The 23,731-nt window shown below is 39.1% G+C and overlaps 2 protein-coding genes across 2 annotated transcripts in view; one reads left to right on the forward strand and one right to left on the reverse strand.

Moving 5' to 3' along the window:
- The window catches only part of pou6f2 (POU class 6 homeobox 2), a 101,720-nt gene that overhangs the window by 679 nt on the left and 77,310 nt on the right, over positions 1-23,731 (forward strand). Inside the window, exon 2 of the mRNA XM_004551996.5 lies at positions 12,460-12,618. The gene's annotated coding sequence lies outside the window, so the exon portion shown is untranslated. The remainder of the gene's footprint in view (positions 1-12,459; positions 12,619-23,731) is intronic.
- Positions 863-22,802, reverse strand: vps41 (VPS41 subunit of HOPS complex). The gene is made up of 28 exons (XM_004551999.3): positions 22,589-22,802; positions 22,263-22,301; positions 16,675-16,782; positions 15,131-15,208; positions 12,504-12,578; positions 11,442-11,504; positions 11,287-11,352; positions 9,454-9,573; positions 9,222-9,368; positions 9,068-9,134; positions 7,815-7,912; positions 6,411-6,540; positions 6,160-6,275; positions 5,940-6,058; positions 5,504-5,585; positions 5,281-5,373; positions 5,070-5,197; positions 4,317-4,461; positions 4,175-4,216; positions 4,035-4,085; positions 3,813-3,950; positions 3,680-3,734; positions 3,459-3,599; positions 3,223-3,359; positions 1,565-1,664; positions 1,432-1,476; positions 1,259-1,338; positions 863-1,147 (listed from the first exon to the last, which is right to left on the reverse strand). Exons 1-28 carry the CDS (start codon positions 22,607-22,609, stop codon positions 1,067-1,069), a joined length of 2,565 nt encoding a protein of 854 aa, XP_004552056.1. The 5' UTR covers positions 22,610-22,802; the 3' UTR covers positions 863-1,066.

A 23,731-nucleotide genomic window follows, 5' to 3' on the forward strand; every position in this document is an offset into this window, starting at 1 on the left:
TATTCTTTTCGTTGGACTGAACGGGAGAGCATAATGGGAGAGCATATTCTGATGCTTGTTCAGAAATTCTTATAATGAATGATGATTTAAAAAATCTCTACTGTGGCATATAATTTCTTGAAATACGTATTTAATTCTAATGATCATTTAAATGAGACTGGATACTAAGGAAGAAGAAAGGGACTTGTATCAATTCGAAAGGATGTGCAGCATGTTCGTGTTATTAAGGACAGAAATGGAAATATACAAACATATGAAGAAAGTGTGCAGAGAAGTAGGAAGTATTACTTTGAGGAGCTAATGAAGGAAGAAAATCAAAGAGAGAGAAGAATGGCTTGAGGACAGTTTGTGAAACAGGAAGTGCAGAAGATTAGTAGGGAGGAAGTTAGGACAGCTGAGAGGATGAAAAGTGGAAAGGCAGTTGGTCCAGATGACAAACCTGTGGCGGTATCGAGATGTCTGGGAGATAGCCCGGTGCATTTTTAATTCAGTTGTTTAATGCAATCTTGAAGAGTGAGATGAGAATTGAGAACACCTTTAGTGTGCTGGTACTGGTTTTTAAGAACAAAAGTGAAGTGCTGAAGTTTGCTAAAGTTTATGAGCCGATAACATTTTAAACTCTACTTTTCAATTCAACTCTATTTATATAGTGCCAAATCACAAAAGCACTCAGCTCAAGGCCTTTCAGCAAGCACTTGGTGACAGTGGGAAATAAAAACTCCCTTTTAATAGGAAGAAACCTCCTGTAGAATCAGGCTCGGGGAGTGGCAGCCATCTTCTACCTTTGAATACATTTCTACCCAATTAGCTTGAAGTGGATTTTAACAAAGATGTGTATAATTATCAGACACAAACCACAAACTGCTTTAATTCCATTTTAATTTTCATACAGGTTATCACACACACAACAGAAGCAAGCAGACGTAAATGTACAGAGACAGTCAAACATAAATATTTATGATTTTTGCAAGTTTAGAGTAGAGTGACTGAAGGGAAGTAATATTTATTGACCAATGCGCTGAGTTGACATGAGAGTTCAGTAATAAGACTCTAAGTACACCGTTTATTACTTTTTCATCTCAAGTATTCCGCTTCCCGGCCCTCGTCTCTTCGCACTGCAGATGTTACAAAACTGCAACCCGGGAATCTGAGACAGGAAAGAGCGAAAAGTTACAGGAAGTCATATTTGAGCTTCTCAGATAAAATACCCCAGAACCAATGTGTAAAGAGTGATACAGCATATAGAGATGTCACTTACTGTTCCTGAAGATGGCAAACACTCCTTATGAAACATGTGCCTGCAGTGGAACACCACCACGTTGAAGGTTTTGGCCATGTCTGAAACACACGTTGCAAAAATTGGCAAAGAAGAGTTTTCAAATGCAATACAACATTAAAAACAGATGAATACACCTACATTACATGACTCACCTGAGGGTAAAATTGTAGCATGACATGACTCACAAATGTTCTCCTCTGAAAAGAAAAGCAGCAACGTTCTTAAGAGTCCAGTTTAATATAGCTAATCTCAAAAGGAGCTGCACGAACACCAAAGCGCACCCACCATCAACCCTGACGCCTCTCATCTGTGTTCGATGCATCTTCTGGAGCAGGGAGAGGGAGTCGGCCACCAGGATCTTTTTGCAGCCTTCCCTTAAAAGAATCTTAGAAACAAGAAATCAAACGAGCTGTCAACAAACAGGATAAGAGGTACAGAAATCGGTGAATTGAGCAATTTAAAACCACTCTCGAATGAGGTCAAATTAAATTCTAACAGTATAGTCATATGAAAAAGAACATACATCTTTACTGAATTAAGAAGATGAGAGAGCAGCCAGGTGCTGTTAATCAAACTCACTTGATTAACTGATCATCAGTGAGTGTGAGCATATCTATAGAAGCAGAAGTTTGAGCAGTTTGCCGGTCTGGAGCATTCAGGTGTGTTAATGCTTAATGTAAGTTAATGCCAAGGAGGAAAGACATCAACAATCATGACCTTAAAGTTCAGTGTTGGAAGGTTTATAAACCAATTTCCAAAAGATTTGAGATTCATCATTCTACTGTTAGTGGAAAACATTCATCACAGCTGCTAATCTCCCCAGGACTGGACGTCCCAGCAAATTCGCTCCACAGAGCACATAGAAATAGCAAAAAACCCAATATCTACATCTTAGACTCTACGGGCCTCTGTTAGCGTGTTAAATGGGCACGCCACATGGGCACGCCACATGGGCACCTTGCAGTCATTGTTTGACCATGAACTAATCTGTAAACCAAAGTATTCCAGAGTCAAATGTGAGGCCAACTGTCTGACAGCTGAAGCTCAACTGGAACTGGGTCATGCAACACGACAATGAACCCAAGCACAGCAGCAAATCTACAAGAGAATGGCTGAAAAAGAAGAGGATCAAGGTGTTGCATTGGCCCACTCAAAGCCCAGACCTCAAGCTGACTGACATGCTGCAGTGAGTCCCTAAAAGAGCTCTGCATAAACAAATGCCCACAAAATTTAATGAACTGAACAGCGCTGTAAAGAAGAGTGGGTCAAAATTCAAGCACAATGATGTGAGAGACTGGTAAAGTTAAACAGAAAACAATTACTTCAACTTATTGATGTTAAAGGTGGTTCTACAGGCTGTACTTATTCACAGCACTGCAGTCAGACAGTTTATTAAAACCTCCAATGACTACGCCTGCAACTTAACTCAAACATATTTAAAATGTCTCTCTGGTTTTATATCTCTTTATACTCTGTATATGTCCCTTGATCTTAGAACCAACTATATTATTGAAAAGAACTGTCTTTTAAGCTTTAAATGATCGATAGGATCTTAAATCACGATTGCCCTACCAAGGGGTCTAATCCGGACTAGTGATTGGCTTTTGCAGAGTTTAAAGTTGAGGAGGACATACTGTAGTTTGCACCAAGAAGCATTGTGATGCGAGTTGTCAAGAATAGATTGCATTCTTTTCAGAACTACTTTCAGCTTTCCATACCACACCAAAGTAAGATGGTTAAGCCAAGGAGTTGTGGCAATGTATTTCTTTGAGAAAGCAGACTGACAAAATGTGGACAAACAGAAGAACTGTTGAAATTTCCTTCACTTATTTCTTAAGATATTAAAGCATATGTCCTTTATCTTATAAACGGCCCAGTAAATTTGAAATGGGCTGAAGGGTGTGGAAAAAATTTCAAGATAATCTCCGGGACGCATGTCTGACCTGTAGATTGTAGTCATGAAGGATTTTCACGAGGGAATCTCTGAGGTTTGGGATCTCCATGCCTTCCTTTATGCGTCGGATGAGCAGAATAGGATCAACATGAGTGCCGATATTATTGAGGAGACCGGTGATGAATGCTGGAGTAAATAAAGTAAAAAGCAAGAGATAACTAAAGTTCAGATTTATTGATGCACAGGTTTACCATGACTGACTCGATAGGAGATTTGGTGACATACGTGGTTTGTCAATAGAGTAAGAGATGAGATCATCCCACAGCTCTGCGTCATCCTGGTCTTTAGCAAACTCTATGGCTTTGTCAACATCTGCCAGCTCCTCCATGATCATCTGCAAGGCTCGTCTACAGTTTCCCATCCTGCCTGAGAGAAACATGTCTGATTAGCTTCTTCCTTATCTTTTCAAATGAGAGTACGAATCTTAATCCTTAATCAACACTTACTGAGCAGGAAAACTGTCTCCTCCACAAAGTTTCTCTGCTGGCAAATCTCAAGAGCCTAAGGAGGTCAACAAAATGACTTATGTTACCCAACTTCACTTCTAAAGACGAGAATTTATGATTGGATGACATGTACCTTTTCAAGAGGGCAGTGGGTGCTATCTCTCAGGAAAGGTAGCAGATTTGGCCGGTCGTATTCGGCATATAGGCCTATCTGTCTCTCGTGGTACTTCTGGCCTTTGTGGTGGTCCCGTTTGAACAGTTTGTGGAGGTACTGTGGGCAAAAGGCTGGTCAAACTCCCTGCATTATAACATCTGTTTTGAATTCAGTAACCTAAGGTGCTCAAATATAACTCACCACATGCAGAAGTTCAGGTCTGTCTGCTAGTTCTTCCACCACCTTGTCTATCTGTTGGAGTCAAAACAAAATCCATCACTTAGAATCATTTGTTTAAATCAGGAAGATAAAGAAGATTCAAAGAATTCAGGGGTACTTACTGATATCTTGTCTTCATTATCGAGAAGCATGTCAACAGCTTTCTGACAACATGAAGTCATACAGTTTAAATGGTTTAAATGTATAAGAACAACATCTATAAGTAACAAATGAAGGGGAAATCAGTCGGTGATGACTTTTTACCTCTTTGTCAAAGTCCATGAGGAGTACGATCTTGTCCTCGATGGAAGAGAAAAGGTTGTGTTTGTGGATCAGCTGGTAAACATCTTTGTGCCTCAGTCTCAGGTAGATTTCTAAGGCTCTGTCGTATCGCTGGTCGTAGGTGTACCTGAAACAGCATCGAACACCAGCAACTCACAACAAATTTAACATGATATTTAAAATCCCCATATACCAGTATCATTTCCTAAATGTTGCCAATATAAACAAAGGCAGTCGAAATTTAAGCAAAGTGTTAAAGATGAAAGACATTTTTTTAAAATTTCACCTTATTTGACCTTGAAGAAGAGGTCAGAGGTCCAAATATATCATTCTATATACTATATGTTATTAATACAAAAAGTAAGAAATATAGAATATAGTTTTAAATAGCTCTGTATAGCCTTATGATCACTTTGACCTTCAGATCAACCTTGAAGAACAGGTCAGAGGTCAAAAGTGATGTTTTAAAGACGTTTTTAAGATTTAAAATATCATGTCATGTCAAATCTTCATATGGTACTTTGTATATGTTGAGAAAACACAGCACAGGTGTAACCATAGCAGTTTCTAAGTTATATTAATGGATTGTTGACATTACCGCAATCTACACCCTTACAAAGTTTTATGAGAATTCATTGTGTTTACAGACTGAATGACACGCATGGAATTGCTCCTAAAAACTTAGCCTCCGTGCCGTAATATTCAATATTCAATATTCAAGTTAAGACCACTCACAACTCAGCCAACGTGGTGAGCAGCGTGCTGTTGGTGGGATCCCTCTTCAGGTGATCGGTGACAGCCTGAACGATGGCCATGTTATTATAAAGATCTCCCGGCCATTCCCGGATCAGGGTGGCAAAACCCTTTACAGAAAAAAGCAGCACGCACTATCAGCCGTCGTACGTTCATCACGCCAAGACTGCACACGGGTGGGGGTGTAACTTACCTCATAGTCAGTTTTCAGGAATTCATGAAGGATCATTTCATAAATGGCCGGCCTGAGACGCAGATCTCCTCTTGGCAAATACTGACTGATGGCCTGAAACATGACAGAAGTGGCACCACATACAGCATAAGAGACACAACTTTCCACAGGGCAAGCGTCGCACTTCATTGCAACGTTATAACCACTTTAGTGATGCCTTCAAAGCACAGCCGTTAAAACCTACCTTGAGCTGTCCAATGGTCTTGAACCTGTACACTTCATTCTCCCACAGTTCCATGTTTTTCCCCAGGACCTTTTGACACTTTCTGAATAAAAGTAAATAAATAAATACATTTAAATTAAAAACAAAACACTTGAATCATTTAAATGATAAAAAGAAGATTCTGATTTTTACATTTGGTCTTTTGAAGAGAAAGCATAAGTGGTCCAATTATATGAATAAAGATACAACATTTTAGTTTGTAATACTTCAAGCTCTAAGTCAAAGGTCAGGGTCACACAAATTAGGAAAAAGCGTTATGTTCTATGGGATCACCTCCAAATTTTAGAGCAGTCACTGAGGGACTTAAGCACTTTCTTTGGTTGAGCTCCTAAAACATTATCTTGTTCTTTACATATCTCATGCCAACACTGCTCACCTGCAAACATGCAGGACTTACCTCGCAGCGCTGTCATAGTCTCTCGTGTTCACCAAGTGGTTGATGTATTCCATTCCAATCTTCTGAACGTCGTGCCTCTTAATGTTTTTGAAGCTAATCTCCGCGGCCATCAGTGCCTCCTGATGTCATGGTTAAAAGCGCAGTAACAGGACACAAAATCAAACTCTGACCTTGCAGCCGTTAACCTTTAGCAACCCTCATGAAATTCAACAACACAAACCTCGTATTTCTTCTTTTGGACCAGCCAATCAATATGGTCGTCCTGGTCTCGCTCCTTTGCCACAACGATGTCTTTGGGACTGATGATATAGAAGAGTGACTCTCCCTCTGAATGCTCTGTTGATGAAAATACATTTATTCCTCTGCGTACTCCCACATTACAGCTGACATTTGATAATCGATGCATAATGAAATCAGGCTGCAGTAAAAGGCAGCGTGACATTTCTCTGGGAGCAGATTTTACAGTCTCACCGAGGCGGTAGTCTCTGCACTCATTGTCCTGGAAGTTGCGCACCGTCAGCGCGTCTGAAGAGATCTCCTCACAGCTCTCGGGGAGAGGCTGGATGATGTCGAGACGAGGCCGCGCACATAACTCCTCATCCTGCGAACATATGTAATGATTTTATATCTGACTTAGGTTTTTGAACACCTACACATTTGTTGTGCACACTTTTGCAGACTTTCAGCTTTAATTTAAGGGTTTAACAAAAACTTTTGCATTAATTGTTTAGAAATTACAGCTATTCTTATACAATCAACAGTAATTGTAAAACAAAAATTATAATTTTAAAAATTTGGATTGTTTTTAACACCTGGGTAAAAATCCTTTGTAGTCAAAGACTAAAAAAAAAAAGAAGGGTTACTTTTGCAGTTTGCTTTGGACCGCTGTCCATTTTCAATATGAAGTTCTCTCCAATCAGTTTTGCAGCATTTGAATGAATCTGAGTATAGAGTGTTGTCCTGCACACCTCACAATTCATCCTGCTACTTCTATCAGCAGTCACATCATCAATAAACACTAGTGCCCTGGTTCCACTGGCAGTCATACATGCCTATGCCATAACACCGCCTCCACCGTGTTGGACAGATGATCTGGTATGCTTCAGATCATGAGTTGTTTCTCTTCCCATCATTCTGGTAAAAGTTCATTTTGATTTCATACCTCCATTTCTTTTTTATGACTCTTTTAGATATTTTCCAAAAAGTCTAATCTGGCCTTCTTCTTGAGTGTAACCAGTGGTTTGCACCTTGTTGTAAACACACTATATTTACATTCATGAAGGCATCTCTTGATGGTAGACCATGACAACGACACATTCATTGCCTTGAGAGTGTTTCCGACATGGTTACATGTCGCAAAGTTCTTTTTCATAACCATAGAAATAACTTATCATCAACGTCTTCTTTGGTCTCTCAGCCTTTTGGTGCTGCTCAGCCGGGCAGTGGATTCCTTCTTTTTAAGAATGAACCAGATTGAATTTAGTTATTCCTAAGGTTTTTGCTTTTTAGCCTAATGATGACCACTTTGGCACATCTTTGGACTTCATATTGAGAATTCCACTAAAAAGATACCACATAAAAGTTCAACGCTTGGAATCAACTACAGATCTTTTATCTGCTTAATTTCTCATGGAGTGATGAGGGGTACAGGCCTCACCTGGCAATGAAACTCGCTGTCACTCTGAAAATTAGGTACTATGAATAAAACAGTAATACAACCTTTCTGGAAAACCCACTGATTTAAAGCTTAAAGTATGCACTTCCATCTTGACTGTTGAATTTACAATCCAGTGTCATAGACAGATGCAAAGATGCACAAAAAATGCCTAACACCTTATTGACTTTCTTGTATGTTAAAAGAAAAAATATTGTTACCATTTGATCAGAGTTTTCCTTCACAAAGAACAGAGTGACCAGCTGATCTGCCAGTGGTGCCAACCCACAGATGAAAAACTCGGTCTCAAAAGCAGAAACTAAAAGAAACAAAATATCAACAATCCACATTTAAAGAAAGTGAGTGAGAACAAGGTGAAATATTTCTTCCCTTTAATGCCTCACATTTTTGTGTAGTTATACGCAAGTGTCCTTCTGTTTTCATACATCGATTGAACTTAAAAGGATACGTGCATAACGCAGCCTTTAGCTTTACAACTACTAAAGTAAGCAACTATTAAACTTTTTTGTTTCTCAGTTAAAGACTTTAGAAAGCAGAAAAAGGAGATGAAATGCATTTATTTCATTTAATTGTTTTTCCATCTTAAAAGTATGCACAGACTGAACCTGAGCGCCATTTCAATTTATCTAAAGCCATCTGAACAACAGGACCCTTTCTTCTTGCAGCACTGCCTTCTTCTGCAGTTGACGTGGTAGAAATTTCCCATAATATCATATTTACATCTATACTTTGTGCCCCGATCAGCCCCAAGCTTTAAAACCAAGCCACTCCCAAAAAGTTTTTGCAGTGTGAGCCTTTGTCTTGCCAGAGGAGCATGAACTGCAATTTAAGTTTTCAGGCCTTGGGAAACAACGTCATTCACATTCCCTGAATTTTTACAATCATCACTATATAAACTGAAACAAAAAGCCCCACAGAAGTACCTAAAATTCCATTTTCAATTCAATTAAGTTTAATTTATATAACGCTAATTCACTGCAGTCATCTCAAGGCGCTTAACATTACCAAGGACGCCAAGAGAGGGCTCTTTAATTCAGCATTTGGGCCATGTTAATAAAAAAAATTGATTTACAAAGAGATGACAAAAGAACCGAGAAGATAAAACTGAAGAGAGGCTGCTGCCATCGGAGAAGTATTGCCATGAGAGTGTTTTTGGTCTGCAACAACGCTGAGCTGAGAGGTATGTGTTAAAGTACGATGCACGTAAATGCCAGAAGTTTTCCTCAGAAGCACAATCAATAATATAGGATTAACTAGGATGATCAATATCGTAACCACACGATTTCAACGATATGTAAAATTAGAGCTAAATTACGAGGCACAGAGGACGTTTGCAATCTCTAACTTATGTAAAAATATTACTCAGTGCACAGATTTCATTAACTCTGTGACTCAGAGTGTGCACATTTTTCAGTGGTCTCATATGTGGAAGACGAAATGGGGTGCTCTGTACCTATTTCCACATAGCGGCTGGGCAGGTCTCTCATTTCAGTTGGATTTCGCTCTTTCACAACACAAATCTGAAGAGAAATAAGAAGATTAGACTGAACGCACGCCACAGCCGGCGCCTGTGATTAATATTAACACGAGCAGGAAACAAAGCAAACCTTAATGGAAGAACCCCAGCCGACAATGAGAGTGGTGTTGTCCTTCCAGCACAGGCTGCACGGGTACATGTCGGGCCTCAAACTCACATTATCCCTCAACACATTGGTGATCCTCTGCTTTGTGCTGATGTCATATATTTTTACTCCCTGAAGGTAAACAAGCAGCATTTTTACATACGAAGCTGTGCATACAGAAGGATCGGGGTTTGCTTAACTGTCGCGGAGATCTCACCACATTGTTGGCCCATGCAATCAGGTTAGCTCTCCATTTGATATTAGTGATTGTTCCCTCGCCCTCATGTAGAACTGAAGTCTTCCAGCGATTCAGCCAGTTTCTCTCATACAGAAGGAGCTTGAAGGGGGGAAAAAAGTAAGGACATTTAATTCAAGGGTGCAATATTACACCCCAGCCTACAGAGGGCAGTAGATGAACAGTGTATTATACTGGAACAAGCAGTTAGGAAGCTATGTCTGATAAAATCATGAAGTAAAGCCCTATTTTCCTCCACATGTGCAGACTTAATCCCACTTTGGAGCATTTAAGCACAAAGAAAATAAAGATGGATGGCTCAACGTGAGTCAACCTGAGGGAGAAGCTTCACCAGCTCCACTGGTGGACGAAAACATTAAACATCCACATGGCCGAGATCATTTGTGAAGATGGTGTTGAAAATATGAGGCATTACAGTTTTGATTTAATACATAAGTTTTCTTCGTCCCACTCCTTTTTCAGGCAATTTTTGTTTTTTGTTTTGTACATTTTATGTTCAATATAGGTATTTGTTGTGCCTGAAAATGAACAAATAACCAAATGAATGAATGAATCCTTCTCATCATAACATGGATACACGGCATTAACATAAGGTGCCGTGGATAACAATTTAAGATACACGAATAAGTAAGTTCATTACTTTTTGCGTGCACCATCTTTACTCTTGTGCCGTCTCGAAAAAGCTGTGAAAGCTCCGAGAGAGCTTTGAGTGATGTGCGTGGCTTGTGTGCTTTTAACCACAATGCAATGTGGCATTGACAGCCCTGAGAGCTATTTCATGAATTAAAGCTTAAGTTAAGTTTTCAGGCCTTGCACCGCACCTTCTGTGGAGGACAAAGTCGTTCACATTCCCTGCATTGTTGCGGTTCTCACTATATAAAGTGATACAAAAAGCCCCCCAAAAGTGCATATTATTACCAAGGCGGCCGGGAGAAATTTGTATAGGCTCTTTAATTCAACATTTGGCCTATGTTAATAAACAGTTTGCTCGACAAAAAGATGATATGACAAAAGAACTGGGGAAACAAAATTGAATTTCCTTTGACAGAATGTGGCTCCCGTTGAGGGGTATTGATTTTCATCACAGGCAACTTGTGGAGGCCTTCACAACTTGGAACTGAGAGAAATCAGTGCCAATTGAAAGAAAATAGCAAAGTAACAATAACAATGGAGTTTTGTGGTAAAAGTTTTTCCTCGCCCCTGTTGTATAAATGTCAGCACACTTTATTTATAGGTGGTTTGTGCAATGGCGCCACATCGGTGCAGCTTGTAGTAGTGTAATAGGCAAGCGCTAGTAGGTAGCTGTTTTTACCTCAAAGATGAAGAAAAAAAACAGAAAATGACAAATCTAATGTCTAATATGCTTTTCACCTTCCGCGATGACATACCCAGCGGAGGCAACTTCCAGAGAGAGATCACCATATGTGCCTGGAAATCCTAAGACTATGTACCCTCTTGATAATGACATCTATTTGCTGTGCTTGTGAAGCATTGCCTTTCAAACACTGTTGAGCGAACAGCACTTTGTGAAAATGGGCAGCTCTCCCGAGAGCACTCCAGCGAAAAGACAGAAAAGTAAGAGCCTTTCACACCAGACAAAGGCCTGCGCGTCGCCCTCAGCCGAGCCAAAGCGAGACAGTGTGCAGGATTCGGTTTCACCCGGACACAATCAGGACGCATTATTGCGGCAGGAAATGTCTTGAAAATGGCGGTTTTAAAAAAATAAAACCCCAAAAAAACAAAACAAAAGTGGGTGTAACAAGCGCACAAGTAAAAAGTACTACTCAAACCTACCTTGTTGCCCCCGGTGACAAACTGCTTATAGTTGGATCTGGTGAACTGAGGGTGTAATGCGACCACCTGTGAAGAACGTTTAACAGTTTAGAAGAGCGAAATCTATTCATTCTATTTTCCATCCTATAACACTGCAAGTCTGCAGAAAAACTTACTTTGATGGGACAGTCAAAGTTCTCGTGGAAGCCCTCTCTTGTGTAGAGGCCGAATACTTGAACCTGGAACAGAGACGGTGCAGCAGAACAGCAAGCAAAGGTGAATAACTCAAAATTTCTCCTTTAATTGCTGCCTCTGCAACTATCTGAGGCCAGCGGGGGAAAGTGTGGTCAGAAAAGACTTTTGATTGGCTCCCTACTTCTCCGCTGGGTCACCAATTAGTGGGGCCAGTTGATTCTTCGAACCCTGCAGGGTTTACAGCAGAAATCCTAATCGTGGACTGACCACAGCCTCAGTTGGCTACAGTAGCCTTTAATGTACCATTAGAGTACATGACGCCCACTTTTCCTCTACCTGAAGCCCCCCCACCACCACCAAAAAAAGATGGGGAAATAATATAAAACTCTGACGCTATCTCATCTCTTGAACCGCAGCAGTGGTTAAGGATTAAGTTAGATTTCAAAGGATTATCAGCCAGCTGAATTGGTGAGGGCAAACAATTGCTATAGCATTGATTTTAATTGTCTGCTCCACTTTTTTTGCGCGACAAGATCTTGTTTTTGCCACCAGAGTGCTGGAAGCAGGGGGAGGGCGATATCAGAAAGCATATCTTGACTGCAAAATCCATGAAGGATGGTGGTAATGATGAGAAGAGACAAGATAACAGCAAGGTGGAGAACATGGAGAGGGTATCCATAGATGGGCTGATGGCTGACTGACAGCTCAACGGATCTGAGTGCAATCCTTCCCTCCCACCCCTCCCCACGCTTCAAAATTGTTACAAGCTTTTTATAAATTCCCGCATCATGAAAAAAATATGGGGCTTATGTGTAGATATGGAGAAGATAAAACTCCAGGTTAATGCACCGAGTGCGGAGGAAGTGCCGTCTAAAAATTCGCTGCTAGTTCCAAATCATTATGATAAAGTTTCAGGCTGATAAGGCGAGTTTATATGAATCAGAGGATGAATTATGAAAGATGAGAAGCACTGATTGGTGATTTCATTTTTTGCTGCAGGCCCAGAGATCACTAGCCAGCGGTGATGAGTGGAGAGATCTCACCTTCCCATCCTCGGAGCAGATGCCCACATGCTCTCCACTTTCATCCAGACTGATCTGGTTGATCTTCACTGAACTCTGCGGAGACACAATATCACGGCATCGTTTTTTTAAAGAGGTGGGCGAGTATCATAGTGGATGGCCAAATGTTGCTAGCTGACATTTTACCCCAACTAAGTGAAATGCCAGGAAAAAGAAAAAAAAGGCAATGGATGCATGGTCCCATATGTGTCAATGCATAGAGAGTGCATTAATACTGAAAATGTTAGGGGTCCCTCTGCTGCAGATGCTTTTAAATTTAGGGCTCTTAAGATAAAAGGATCAACTAAATGGCATAAATTACAGCAAATGTTACTTTAAAAACGTCCCTAAAGTGAGGACGGTGCCTCAGTGTAGACTTGAAGAGGAAAGAAGTTGTTTTGCTTATCATAGATTTCCAATTTTTCCAAAGCAGTTGCTTCAGCTATTTGGTAATCATATTAAATCCAACAGCTAGAGCACAGCTGTGTCTCTCCTGTTCTGTGAAACAACCTCACTGTTTCGGGTTATGATTTTTTTTAAAAACTGGCAGTAAGTTTCTCTGGTAAGTAGCACTTGAATCAACATGCTCAGCAGGCGCACGACATTTGGAAACACGAGTGCAGGTACAGTAATGTAAACCCACTCCTCCCTGCCTACCAAATCAGCCCTGATTACTGAGTTTTTGTTTTTTGTTTTGTTTGGGGGGGTTTTTTGGTTTTGTTTTTTTGACTTGTAAATTAAATTATTGTTCAGAGTTCATTCCCTCCAGATCAGTGGAAGTAATGTAGTAAAATAGTAGGAGTAAATTAGAGAGAGGCAAGCTCATTTCTGGGTGTGAAATCTTCCTTCAGGGTACTACGTGAAATCTCAAAATATCTCCTTTTGCTTCCACATGGGATCTAAACTGTATTATTTTGTCTGCAGGGCCCGAGTTAACACTGTTGACTGTTAGGTATTTTTTTCAGGAATATAAAAGTTTCATCAGCCAGGAGGAGAATTGCATTTTTACAATGAAAAAAAAAACCCAAAAACACCTCTTTGGGTATCTGATCAGCCAGTTGTGGTTTTCGACTCAGTGTTTACCTTTATTATGATTCCATACATACTCCACTTAGACCTTTAATGATTTAACAGCAGTATCAGTCTTGACCACAGCACTGTCTGTCTCACTACTAAAGCTTTCTGCGTCATTCATATAACAAAATACAGTTTCTGAAGACAGCAGAACTAAAAACAATGGCTAAAAATGGGGTTGCAAAAATCTATGTTATCCAGTCGTAAGCTTCCTCGAGCTGTGACCTCAGTAAACACTTTCTTGATGAGTTTGTGGTCTAATTTGTCAGTTTCCTATCTTATTTGTGTAGCTTGCCATCACCAGTGTGTGAATGTGTGTGTGAGTGGGTGGATGACTGGTTGTGTAAAGCGCTTTGGGGTCCTTAGGGACTAGTAAAGCGCTATACAAATACAGGCCATTTACCATTTATTTATTAGCTAATGATGTTCTTTGGTAAACTCTGGCTCCTTTTAGAGTCAAGAATGATAACAAAGCATGACGTGCTTATTTTGTTATTAACAAGTGTGCAGGGTACTTGATTGCTCTGGAATATCCATGTTTCTTTCATGTTTTAAAAAGCTAAAGGAAAATTTATAGTGCTGCTTTGAATTACTAATGCTGATGTCTCTTACATATTGATGTGTGCTGGTGTGCATGACTCAGGAGTGAAACTGAACTGAGCATGTTGGAGCTAATACATCTTAAACAGCAGCTACTAAAATGTTGGAGCTCCAACAGGTTAGGAAATGCATGGAGGAATGAAGACTTCAGTCTAAACACATACTCTCAGAGCTCGTAATAAAACAACTGTCTACACTGGCAGGAAAGTAGCTATTTTATTAATAATAATAATGATAATAATGGATTGGATTTATATAGCACTTTTCAAGGCACCTTACAATGCCACTATTCATTCACTCTCACATTCACACACTGGTGGAGGCAGCTACAGTTGTAGCCACAGCTGCCCTGGGGCAGACTGACAGAAGCGAGGCTGCCATTTTGCGCCATCGGCCCCTCTGGCCAACACCAGTAGGCGGTAGGGTAAAGTGTCTTGCCCAAGGACACAACGACCAGGACAGAGAGCCCGGGAATCGAACCGGCGACCTTCCGGTTACAGATACGCTTCCCAACCCCCTGAGCCACGGTCGCCCCTAGTTTTTTTTAACTTTATTTTAACATGTTTGTTTTTTGGCTCAATTCTTTATTTCATGTGTTTAATATGTCTTGGAGTAAAAGTAGAATTGAATTCCAAGTACAGCAGATGAGTATCACTTTGATTTTACAGGTATTTAGTTACACAAGAAAGTAAATTCAGATTTCTAACTGATGACATCACTGGATGAAAGGTTAAAGTTACAGAAATCTCAGCGTTATTAAAACGTTTCCTCTCGGGACCATGACTGCCAACTGATAAACAAATAGAACAACAATATAATGTAGTTAGTAACATAAACAGCAGACTCTCATTGCATCCACTGAGCTAACAAGGCTAAAAAGTGTTTTAAATTAAAGTAATTGGTTAATGTAACCCAAAGCATTTTAATGTACTCACAATCTCAAACTTCTGAGTAATATTTCCTTGGATGTCCAACAGGAAGACCTTTCCAAAATGAGTACCTAAGGCAAGAAACTGAAAGGAGACAAATGTAATGTAAATTAAACCAGAAGACACCTGAAATCAATTCCAGATTTTCCAGAAAAAAAAAAATCTTGTGTTTATGACGGCTGTGGGAGAGGATAAAAAAAATATTTCCTGGATCTGCAGTGGCATGGGCAAAGTGGGGATTGGGTGGGCTTGGAGGCAAAACTGTGAAATTGCAGGGGGTGGAAAAGCCCTATTTATTAAAGCAGACAGTGTGAAATGGCATTTTTTTCCCCTCAAATTAAAATGCTTAAGCATAATAAATGCACTGTACATCTGACTTCTTCCCATGCAACCCAATCACCTCCCTGCCCAGCACAAGGCTATTATTTCTACTGAGCAGCAACTGGTTTCCGTGTCTTGTGCTTCGGCAGAAGCGCACGTGTGCATATGTATGTGTGCGTGCGAGTGTGTACACGAGTCCACTGGGACAAAAAAATTATAGAAACCGGGGGCTTTGGCATTAGATTAAGTGTGTGTTCTTCCACCCCAGCCCCTGCTCCATGCCCTCCTCCTAATCCCCCTCCCTTCTAGACCAGCATGTGGATGTGCGGCGAGGCCAGCATGCTTCAGTGCAGTCTATAATGAAATGCTTATATTTACAGGCACAGCTGAGCATGTCAGACAGAGCCCCTGCAATCTCCCCAAATAAAATAACCAAAAATAAATAAATAAAGGGTTCAACCTTGTGAGGCGGAGCGACTTTTAAAGGGATTTATCAGAATGGAATTGTTCAAATGAAATTCCGATTCAGACACTTAAAATATGAGGCAACATAAGGCAGTATGTGCTGTCGGTGGCTTTTAGGGTTGTGGGAGTTTGCCACAGAAGAGGAGGGTGGGGGAGGGTAGTGGTGGTGTGACCACACAGGTAGCTGGATGGCAAAAAGTACATAAGCATAGAAATCCCAAGAAGAAAGACAAGTCAGATCAAATTTTAATTTTCAGCAAAGCAGTCTCTCTCTCTGTGGCACAGTTGCTGTTTTTAGGTTAAAAGAAGGAAAAAAGGGGGAACAGAATCCTCAAAGTACAAACAAATACACGAACATCAATAGTGGTTAATAAAACATCAGGTGAGGAGACATAACTGGGTATGACTTTTGCTCTGCTCAGGCGTGCAAGTGTGCCGCTGGTGCCACGATGATTAACCATCTCGCCGAGAGTGGCCCTCTTAAAAAACAAAGGGAGACGAGGAGCAAAAAATATGTAAGAGTGGGAATAAAAAGAGGAGAAGACAATGGTGCCTGATGCCTTCTGATTCACCTCCCTGAGAGGGAAAAGCAGGGGAAGGTGAGAAAATAATGGGTCTGCCTTTACAGATTCAACAGAAGGGAAGAAATCCACCTTTGAAGCTGACGTCTCTCAAATGTGTACCTAAACAATGTGAAATGTCTGCGCGAGATGGGTGAACCTGACACGGAAATGCCCCTGCGGGTGGTGGATCATAACCTCTACCTTGTCATGGACGGTCATACAGCTGGCTGCATCGTTCTGGAGAATTTCTGTCATCCCGTTGGAGAGCCTCTCATACTTCAGCTTGGGCTCCTCCTCACTGTCCTCCTCCTGGTGAAGAAAGCAGTCTCTTAATGATATTTTCCAACCGCTATTCTTGTTCCCTAAAACCCCCCAAATCATCACTGCAGTGAAAAGAAATATGCAAAATCTCCACCCAACCTGATGTTGTATATTAAAATCAGATTTTTATGAAACACGTGCTACAAAATATGACAAAAATCCCTATTTGTCCAACGTTACATCTTAAAGGTGCCTTATTTAGTTTTTGACCACTAGGGGCTCTATGGAGCAACATTTTTACACGCGAGTCCCTGATTTGCATCTTTTTTTATGCAAGCACACAAAAGGGTATAAAAAGATGTGCACCACAATACCAACAGACATAAAGACCATTTTACACCATTTTTATCCTTTTTGACAGAAAACAAATGCAGAGATGTGTGAACTAAGATAACAGAGGAGAAACACATCATTACTCTAGAAGACAAATTGAGCTTGTTTTTATGAGAAACAGTGAATGTCACTGTTACAAAAACAATCAAGAGGGCACCAAAAATGGTTAAATACTTGTTTTGGTTATAGTGATATGACTAATGTAAGCAAAATCACTTGAAGGTCAGTGAATTTACCTGTGCTTCTCAGAAGATACAAATAAAATAATAGATATCATAGTCTGTACATAGGCTGCAAGTCACCTGCCAACACAATTTGAAATGAATTTTATAAAGCAGTTTATGTTTAAGTAAATGAAATAATAATTTTGTTTTTATTTTCACCACGGTATTTAAATGGGCATTGAGAATCATTTAATACATTTGGTATTGGAACTACTCAATTTCTGGTATTGTGACATCCCTGCTTAATGTTTTTCTAAACTGATTAGAATTGGAGTTTATCACTTATCACACTTATCATAATGAAGTACTAACAGCCGATCAACAAATTGCTGCAAATTATTAGTTTTTGCATGAATTCCTAATAGCTGAACGAGACGATGATTACGTGGAAACACATTCATCTTCATTCAATTTGAAAATAATAAAATATTCATTTAAAATAGAGATGCACCGATATTCTTTCCCACACATCATTATCTCACTATAATCACATAATCATCTTATTATCATTATATGCCACTTCAAGCCAAATAGGGTTATATTAACCTAACCCTTAAAAGACACTGAGATAAAGAGTTGAATGATGTTTTTTTTAGTTATTATAAAGAGCATTTCCTTTTATTCCTTTTCCCTTGGTACAATTGGAGGAATAAATAACAACAAAATGACACAAACACCCAAAATTTCTATTGTAGCCCAATCAGGTTTTTTTTTTTACTTTGAATTATTATTCTGTTCATCAAAAGTGAGAAAACAGTTAAAAATATGACAACACTATAACAACAGCTATTTCAATCACTGAATTACATTATACTTAATGATGAAATGATGAATAAGATCCTCACATTGGAGAACCTAAAAGCAGACAAAATTGTCAAATGTTTGGCAGTTTTGCTTTAACCGATCTAATTTAATTCACTGCTATTTATCCATTTCTAATATGCAGGTAATGCACAAATTTACTGTATAAGCATAACTGGGATTCCTTTCAGCAGCATTTATTGCAGCTTTCAGTCTCCAATAACTGTGATTAATCCATTTTTGAAGCCTGTGTACATGAACATATGTGTATAGAGGGATGTATGCACAAAGACAAAATTTCCATCACCTTGCATGAAATGCTTGATAAAACAATAAAAGCAACATCTTTTCATGACACTGTTCATCCCCAGTGAAATACATGAATTTATAGTCTTTTCATAAAGCAAACTTAAGGTATTATACTGTGTTACACTTTCCAGCCTGAGTCAACATTTGCGGCCAGTCACAGCCTGAATATTACTCATAATTCAGTTTATAACCAATGCTGCACAGTCTGTGGCTGCCCAGAGGGTGCATCAACTCAAAACATTGTCTGCCATTATGTGCTACTGGGTTGGAGGTGGGGGACAATAGCGTGGAAAAAATGTTATTTTCAAAAACAATCCTTTCCCACTCAACAACGCCATATCTAGGCTATTTCCTGTGTATTCTGGTTGTGAGATTTCTGATGCGAGGGCATTTGTCACGGGTTTCAAAGGCGTATCAAACAACAAAGGCAAACTTCATCCCCACAGAGAAACTACCCATTTTAAAACTTTTGCCATCTCTTGTAAGTTGCTCTTTGTTTTGTCAACTACTCAGCTGGCCTTGATGTTGTAACCATTTTTGCCATTTTCTTTTAGTATTGGCTGTTAAAATAGAGCATGAAGGAAAACATTCAGCTTTAAATATACTGCACAGCGAGGACCACACTAGTTGGAGAAACGAAGGCGTGTACCCAGTATTATTAAGACAAACAACAAATCATCATGTGTCATAAACACAGTTTACACACAGGTGGCAAAGTAAGGGAAAGATCAACACATAGTATATATAAAAATTATATTAATCACATGCTGCAGCCTTTAAAGTCAACTCAACACAGCAGGCCATACACAGTGCTCTCCACCAAGATTGTCAAACCACCTCACTGAGTATTTCTGCTTCTAGGCATTGTGCTTGATCATAAATTATGATAGAAAAGACGCACTGCTACAGGTTTTTCGTTATCATTTTTTGCATGTTAACAACAATAAATAATTAATAACAGTAATCAACTGGGTATATTAAAAGATTACGTAACATATCGCTCACTTCCCACATTTCTTATTGCGAGGACTGACCTTTAATACAAAACAAATTCAATCCATTATTACAGAAAACAGCCACATGCATTATTAACACGGCTGGTTATTAGGTTCACACTGATCCACTGAATGATTCAGTTTATTTAAAATAATGCAAACAATATTCAAACCGAAGTCACTCATTTGCTGTTTGTTTTGTTTCTTTCCGGTTGATTAAGAAGGGAACGAATATCACTAAAAGAAGATTTTTGACCAAACAGTTTCAGGACAAGGTGCTTATGACACACTGTTACACAGTAATAACAGTTTTACAACTGTCATATATAAACTATCAATTTACATTTAAAAATATGATCTTCGATGAATTATGGCATTCAGAAACGTAGCATTTAGACACAAACTAATGAGCTATACATGTCACACCTGGGCATGTACAGGATAAAATACACAAAGTTAACATTATCATGTACCCTAGTTAAGCACACCTTGTATGTTTCAGTGCTTGCGTGGGTTCCTGCCTATATCAAACAAAATCAAGAGTCTGGTAATAATTTTTTTCCATCATTATATTTGCTTGTTTCAGTCCACTTGGGTGGATTAAAGCCATTTCTTTACAGCTCTGAAACCAATGTTTTCTAACTTTGCCCATTTGTTTGCAGGACTGTTCTTGTTTTTAAATAACTGGAGATCATACCTTTATCCTGATCATAACATCAGTGGCAGCTTTATACTGCCCACGATCCCAAATTCAGTAATAGACTTGTCAAATTCATACATCATCATTTCCTGTCAGTCTCGCAACCTGCAGTATATTAACAGTGGCTGTCTTGATGTCATTATCAACATCTATATTGAACTTAACTGCATTTATGAATTTCAATCCTAGCACGCATGCTGGTGGCACTCCCACCAAACTCCTGATTTGCATGGGTCGTGTCCAAAGACCTACGTTTATGAAACCAGCATATAACATGCTATAAAAACTTTGCTTAAACTGTTTTCCCAGCTGACATCAGCTTGGTCCTTTGTCCATAAAATGAAAGTGTGTTCATAATGCTGTTTAACAAATTAGCTTTTAGATTTTGGTACTCAAAGTGAACTTCTAGTGTTGAGGTTAAATTATTGAAAATTGCTAAAATGAATTTAATTAATTTGCTTTTTCTTTTCCAACAGTAGCACAAAGACATCATCAATTATTGACACTTGAGGGTGTGAATGATTATGTTGTTCCCATTTATTCTTTCTGGAAATAAAAGATCGCAGTCTAGGCTTACAGAAGCGTTGCTTCTGCCTGATTCTGTTCAGTCACTACATGGTGCAGAGATCCTGATTTATTGTGTGCTGTTTACACTGTCTGTGCAATATGTGATGACTGAATAAAACTAAACTAAGCTAAAATATGCATTAAACCATTTCATTTGCTTCTAAAGGAGTGGCAGAATCATGTAGAGCACTTAGAGCCTTATAGTGGTCCAGCAAGTTGCTAAAAATACAATGCATGATGTCTTTTCTTCCATTTATTACCCTTCATTCTCTACCTTTTATGTGCTTTCGGGACCACAAAAGTACATTTTTTGACAGGCTTTTATGGAACTCACCCTGGGGTTTCTTTTGATTTGTAACCATTTTTGCCATATTCTCCATCTACTGACAGCTGAGCTAAATGAGACTCCTCGTGTCATCATCTAGCTTAATGTTCAAGGTTCAAGCAAGACTCGCCCATTTGTCTGCTTTTAAGGGGAACGCTGTAGCTGTTAAATCTAACCATGTTAGTTTGTTTGAGGCAGAAAGAGGGGGAAATTGGTGCAATCAGTCAACTAATATGTTGCTTAAATCTATCGTTTTAAGGGTTTGATCCGCTGAGCATACTAAAAAGCACTTACAAATCAGGCTTATTATTGTATTATGTTATTACAAATTAGACTAATCTAACCAAATCATGACGTTGATGAAGAGAATGCCTCTGACTTTCCAGAGCCACTGCTCAGACAGATTGTTACCCTGCTCATCTCTTCTGTTAGTAGAGTGTAGAGCAAACAGCCCCTCGCTGCCTTCATCTAGCGAGGCTGCTGTCAAGCTGGTAACAACAGCAGCCAGCTACAGTATATTGCAATATTGTAAGCAAATAATCACCTGTTTGCAGCAGCCACTCAGAGGAGACTTGCAATCCCACAGTCCAGTGAGTGTTTGTCCATGACTACTGAACACATGGTGCACAGACAGACCACTATTTACAAGTCTGGTTTATTTTCTTGAGAAAAAAAAGTAGTAGCTTGAGAAAGGTGCAGGTGTCCAAAATGCAGCATATATCTTATATATGATTCCATCCTCTGCTACCGATGAAGAAAAATTCTCCTTCCTGTCAGCGTGATGTGTAATGTTATATTTTATTCAGCCCATGTGAGATCCTCCGAAGCACAGGTGTACTGTAACATGCCAGAGTTCAGTCATAATATTGATGGATCTGGAAAGCTATATGTAATTCATGAGTGTTTGACACCTCTCAGAACCTGACAAAGATCCTTTAGGGATCAAGCTGTGCTGATAAAGGCTATGTTATGTATTACAGCCCCTTCAGTAGGCAGAGATTTCAAAAAGCATCCAAACCTGACAGAAATATGAACACTTCTGTCACTGACAGTATATTATTGGTGATGCATGTCTACACTGACATACTGGTGCAACTGCATGACACATTCAAGTCCATTTTTTCCAGTTATTATTTTTTTAAATATATATCAAGATTTCTTAAAATAAATTCATCTTAGATGAGCTAAAATGATGAGGTATTTTTGATTCTTACCTCAGACTCATCTGTGGTTTCCTCACTTGGATGTCTGACCTAAAAGCAGAAAAATGTTGGGTTGCTTTAAAAAAATATATTAATGTTAAAGCTTGGTTTCAAAGGCCATGACTATTTATTTAGAGATTAAATATATACCAAACAACTGCAAAGCTAAATTAGCACCTAAAATGTTAGCTTTCCAAGCAGAGAATGGCTTGATGAGAAGCTAAATCAAATGAAACCACAGCAGACAGCTCTCACAGGCACACTTTGAATGCATTTTTGATGTAAGTGCGTTTAAAACAGAAACATTTAGCTAGCTAGCTTTAGCATTTTGAGCTTACCTGCTCCTCCACTTCCGCCATTGTGATATTATTTAGCGATATATCCAAAGGTAACAGCTATAATACTTTAACAAATATTTTTTAAAATATCCGTTAAATCTCCGCTAAAGGTTCGTTTCGTCTCAGAAACACCCGCTGTTACGTGACAGCAAAGTGATGTTTGTTGTCGAAACCTGCTTCCAGTCATAAGCTAAATCACATGACTTGAATTCGAGTATCAAGGCGTTATGGGTAATGAAGTCATTCAGATAGAGAAACGACAACGCGGATACTCCGACAGAATAAAAGGAGACGATTATTTAAAAAACGATGCCAGGTGACAGTTCATATGTTTTTCGTGGCAAATACTTGTAGCAAGTTTTATTGGGTTTTAACAATCCAAGTGTCTCTTTTCTTAAGTGTCAGACGGCAAACTTGTGAAGAAAATGTCTTTTTTTTCAGTTGAAGCTAACAGTCTTGAAACTGCAGCCAAATAACCCGCAGTAAAGCTAGGTATAACCATAAAGCACATCTTCACTGACAACATTAATAGACCAACCTTAAAAATTTGAACGGTCGCCAGATACAATAAATTAACCTGGACTAAAAGTCCTCCAAACTTTCCCCAAGGGGGATGATAAAAAGGCTGATTTCTGCTGTCATTAAAAGGTATTCAAATAAGAGGCTAAAAGGAGCCAGCTAAATCCACCCCCTTGTATACAGCTGAGTATTTTAATTTGTTGTATTAATTGTCTGAAACATATCAGTGGCAAATAGTGTAGTTTACTGCCACTAGCCAGATATACAGAAGAATGTGAGGTAAAATACACAAAATGTTCTTCTAATAATTGAGCACTAAATGAAGCAATAATCTCAAAATGATAACTTACAAGACTTTAAATTCATTCACAATCTCTCTTTGTCTTAATTAAGACAATTTGAATAAAACAGGACAAACAACACTAACTGAAATGATTAAGACTATTCGATTTAAGTATGTCCAGATTTGTCTGAACGTAGTGGCTAAATTAACCCTTCAGCTATTGTTTGAGTCCCCTGGTTTCAGAAGAATATTAAATTATAATTATATATATTTTGATACTTTAAATATGCATTTTACTGCCAAGACTGCATTGAAGATTCAAGACACTTTATTATCATTAA

This window comes from Maylandia zebra, linkage group LG9 (genome assembly GCF_041146795.1).
Source record: "Maylandia zebra isolate NMK-2024a linkage group LG9, Mzebra_GT3a, whole genome shotgun sequence".
Taxonomy (NCBI): domain Eukaryota; kingdom Metazoa; phylum Chordata; class Actinopteri; order Cichliformes; family Cichlidae; genus Maylandia; species Maylandia zebra.

Coding starts and splice junctions, on each gene's coding strand:
- vps41 (XM_004551999.3), bottom strand. CDS start 22,609: ATGGCGGAAGTGGAGGAGCAG. Junction 3,951..4,034: donor GACCTGAACTTCTGCATGTG/GTGAGTTATATT, acceptor TTTTGCCCACAG/TACCTCCACAAACTGTTCAA. Junction 3,600..3,679: donor GGAGACAGTTTTCCTGCTCA/GTAAGTGTTGAT, acceptor TGTTTCTCTCAG/GCAGGATGGGAAACTGTAGA.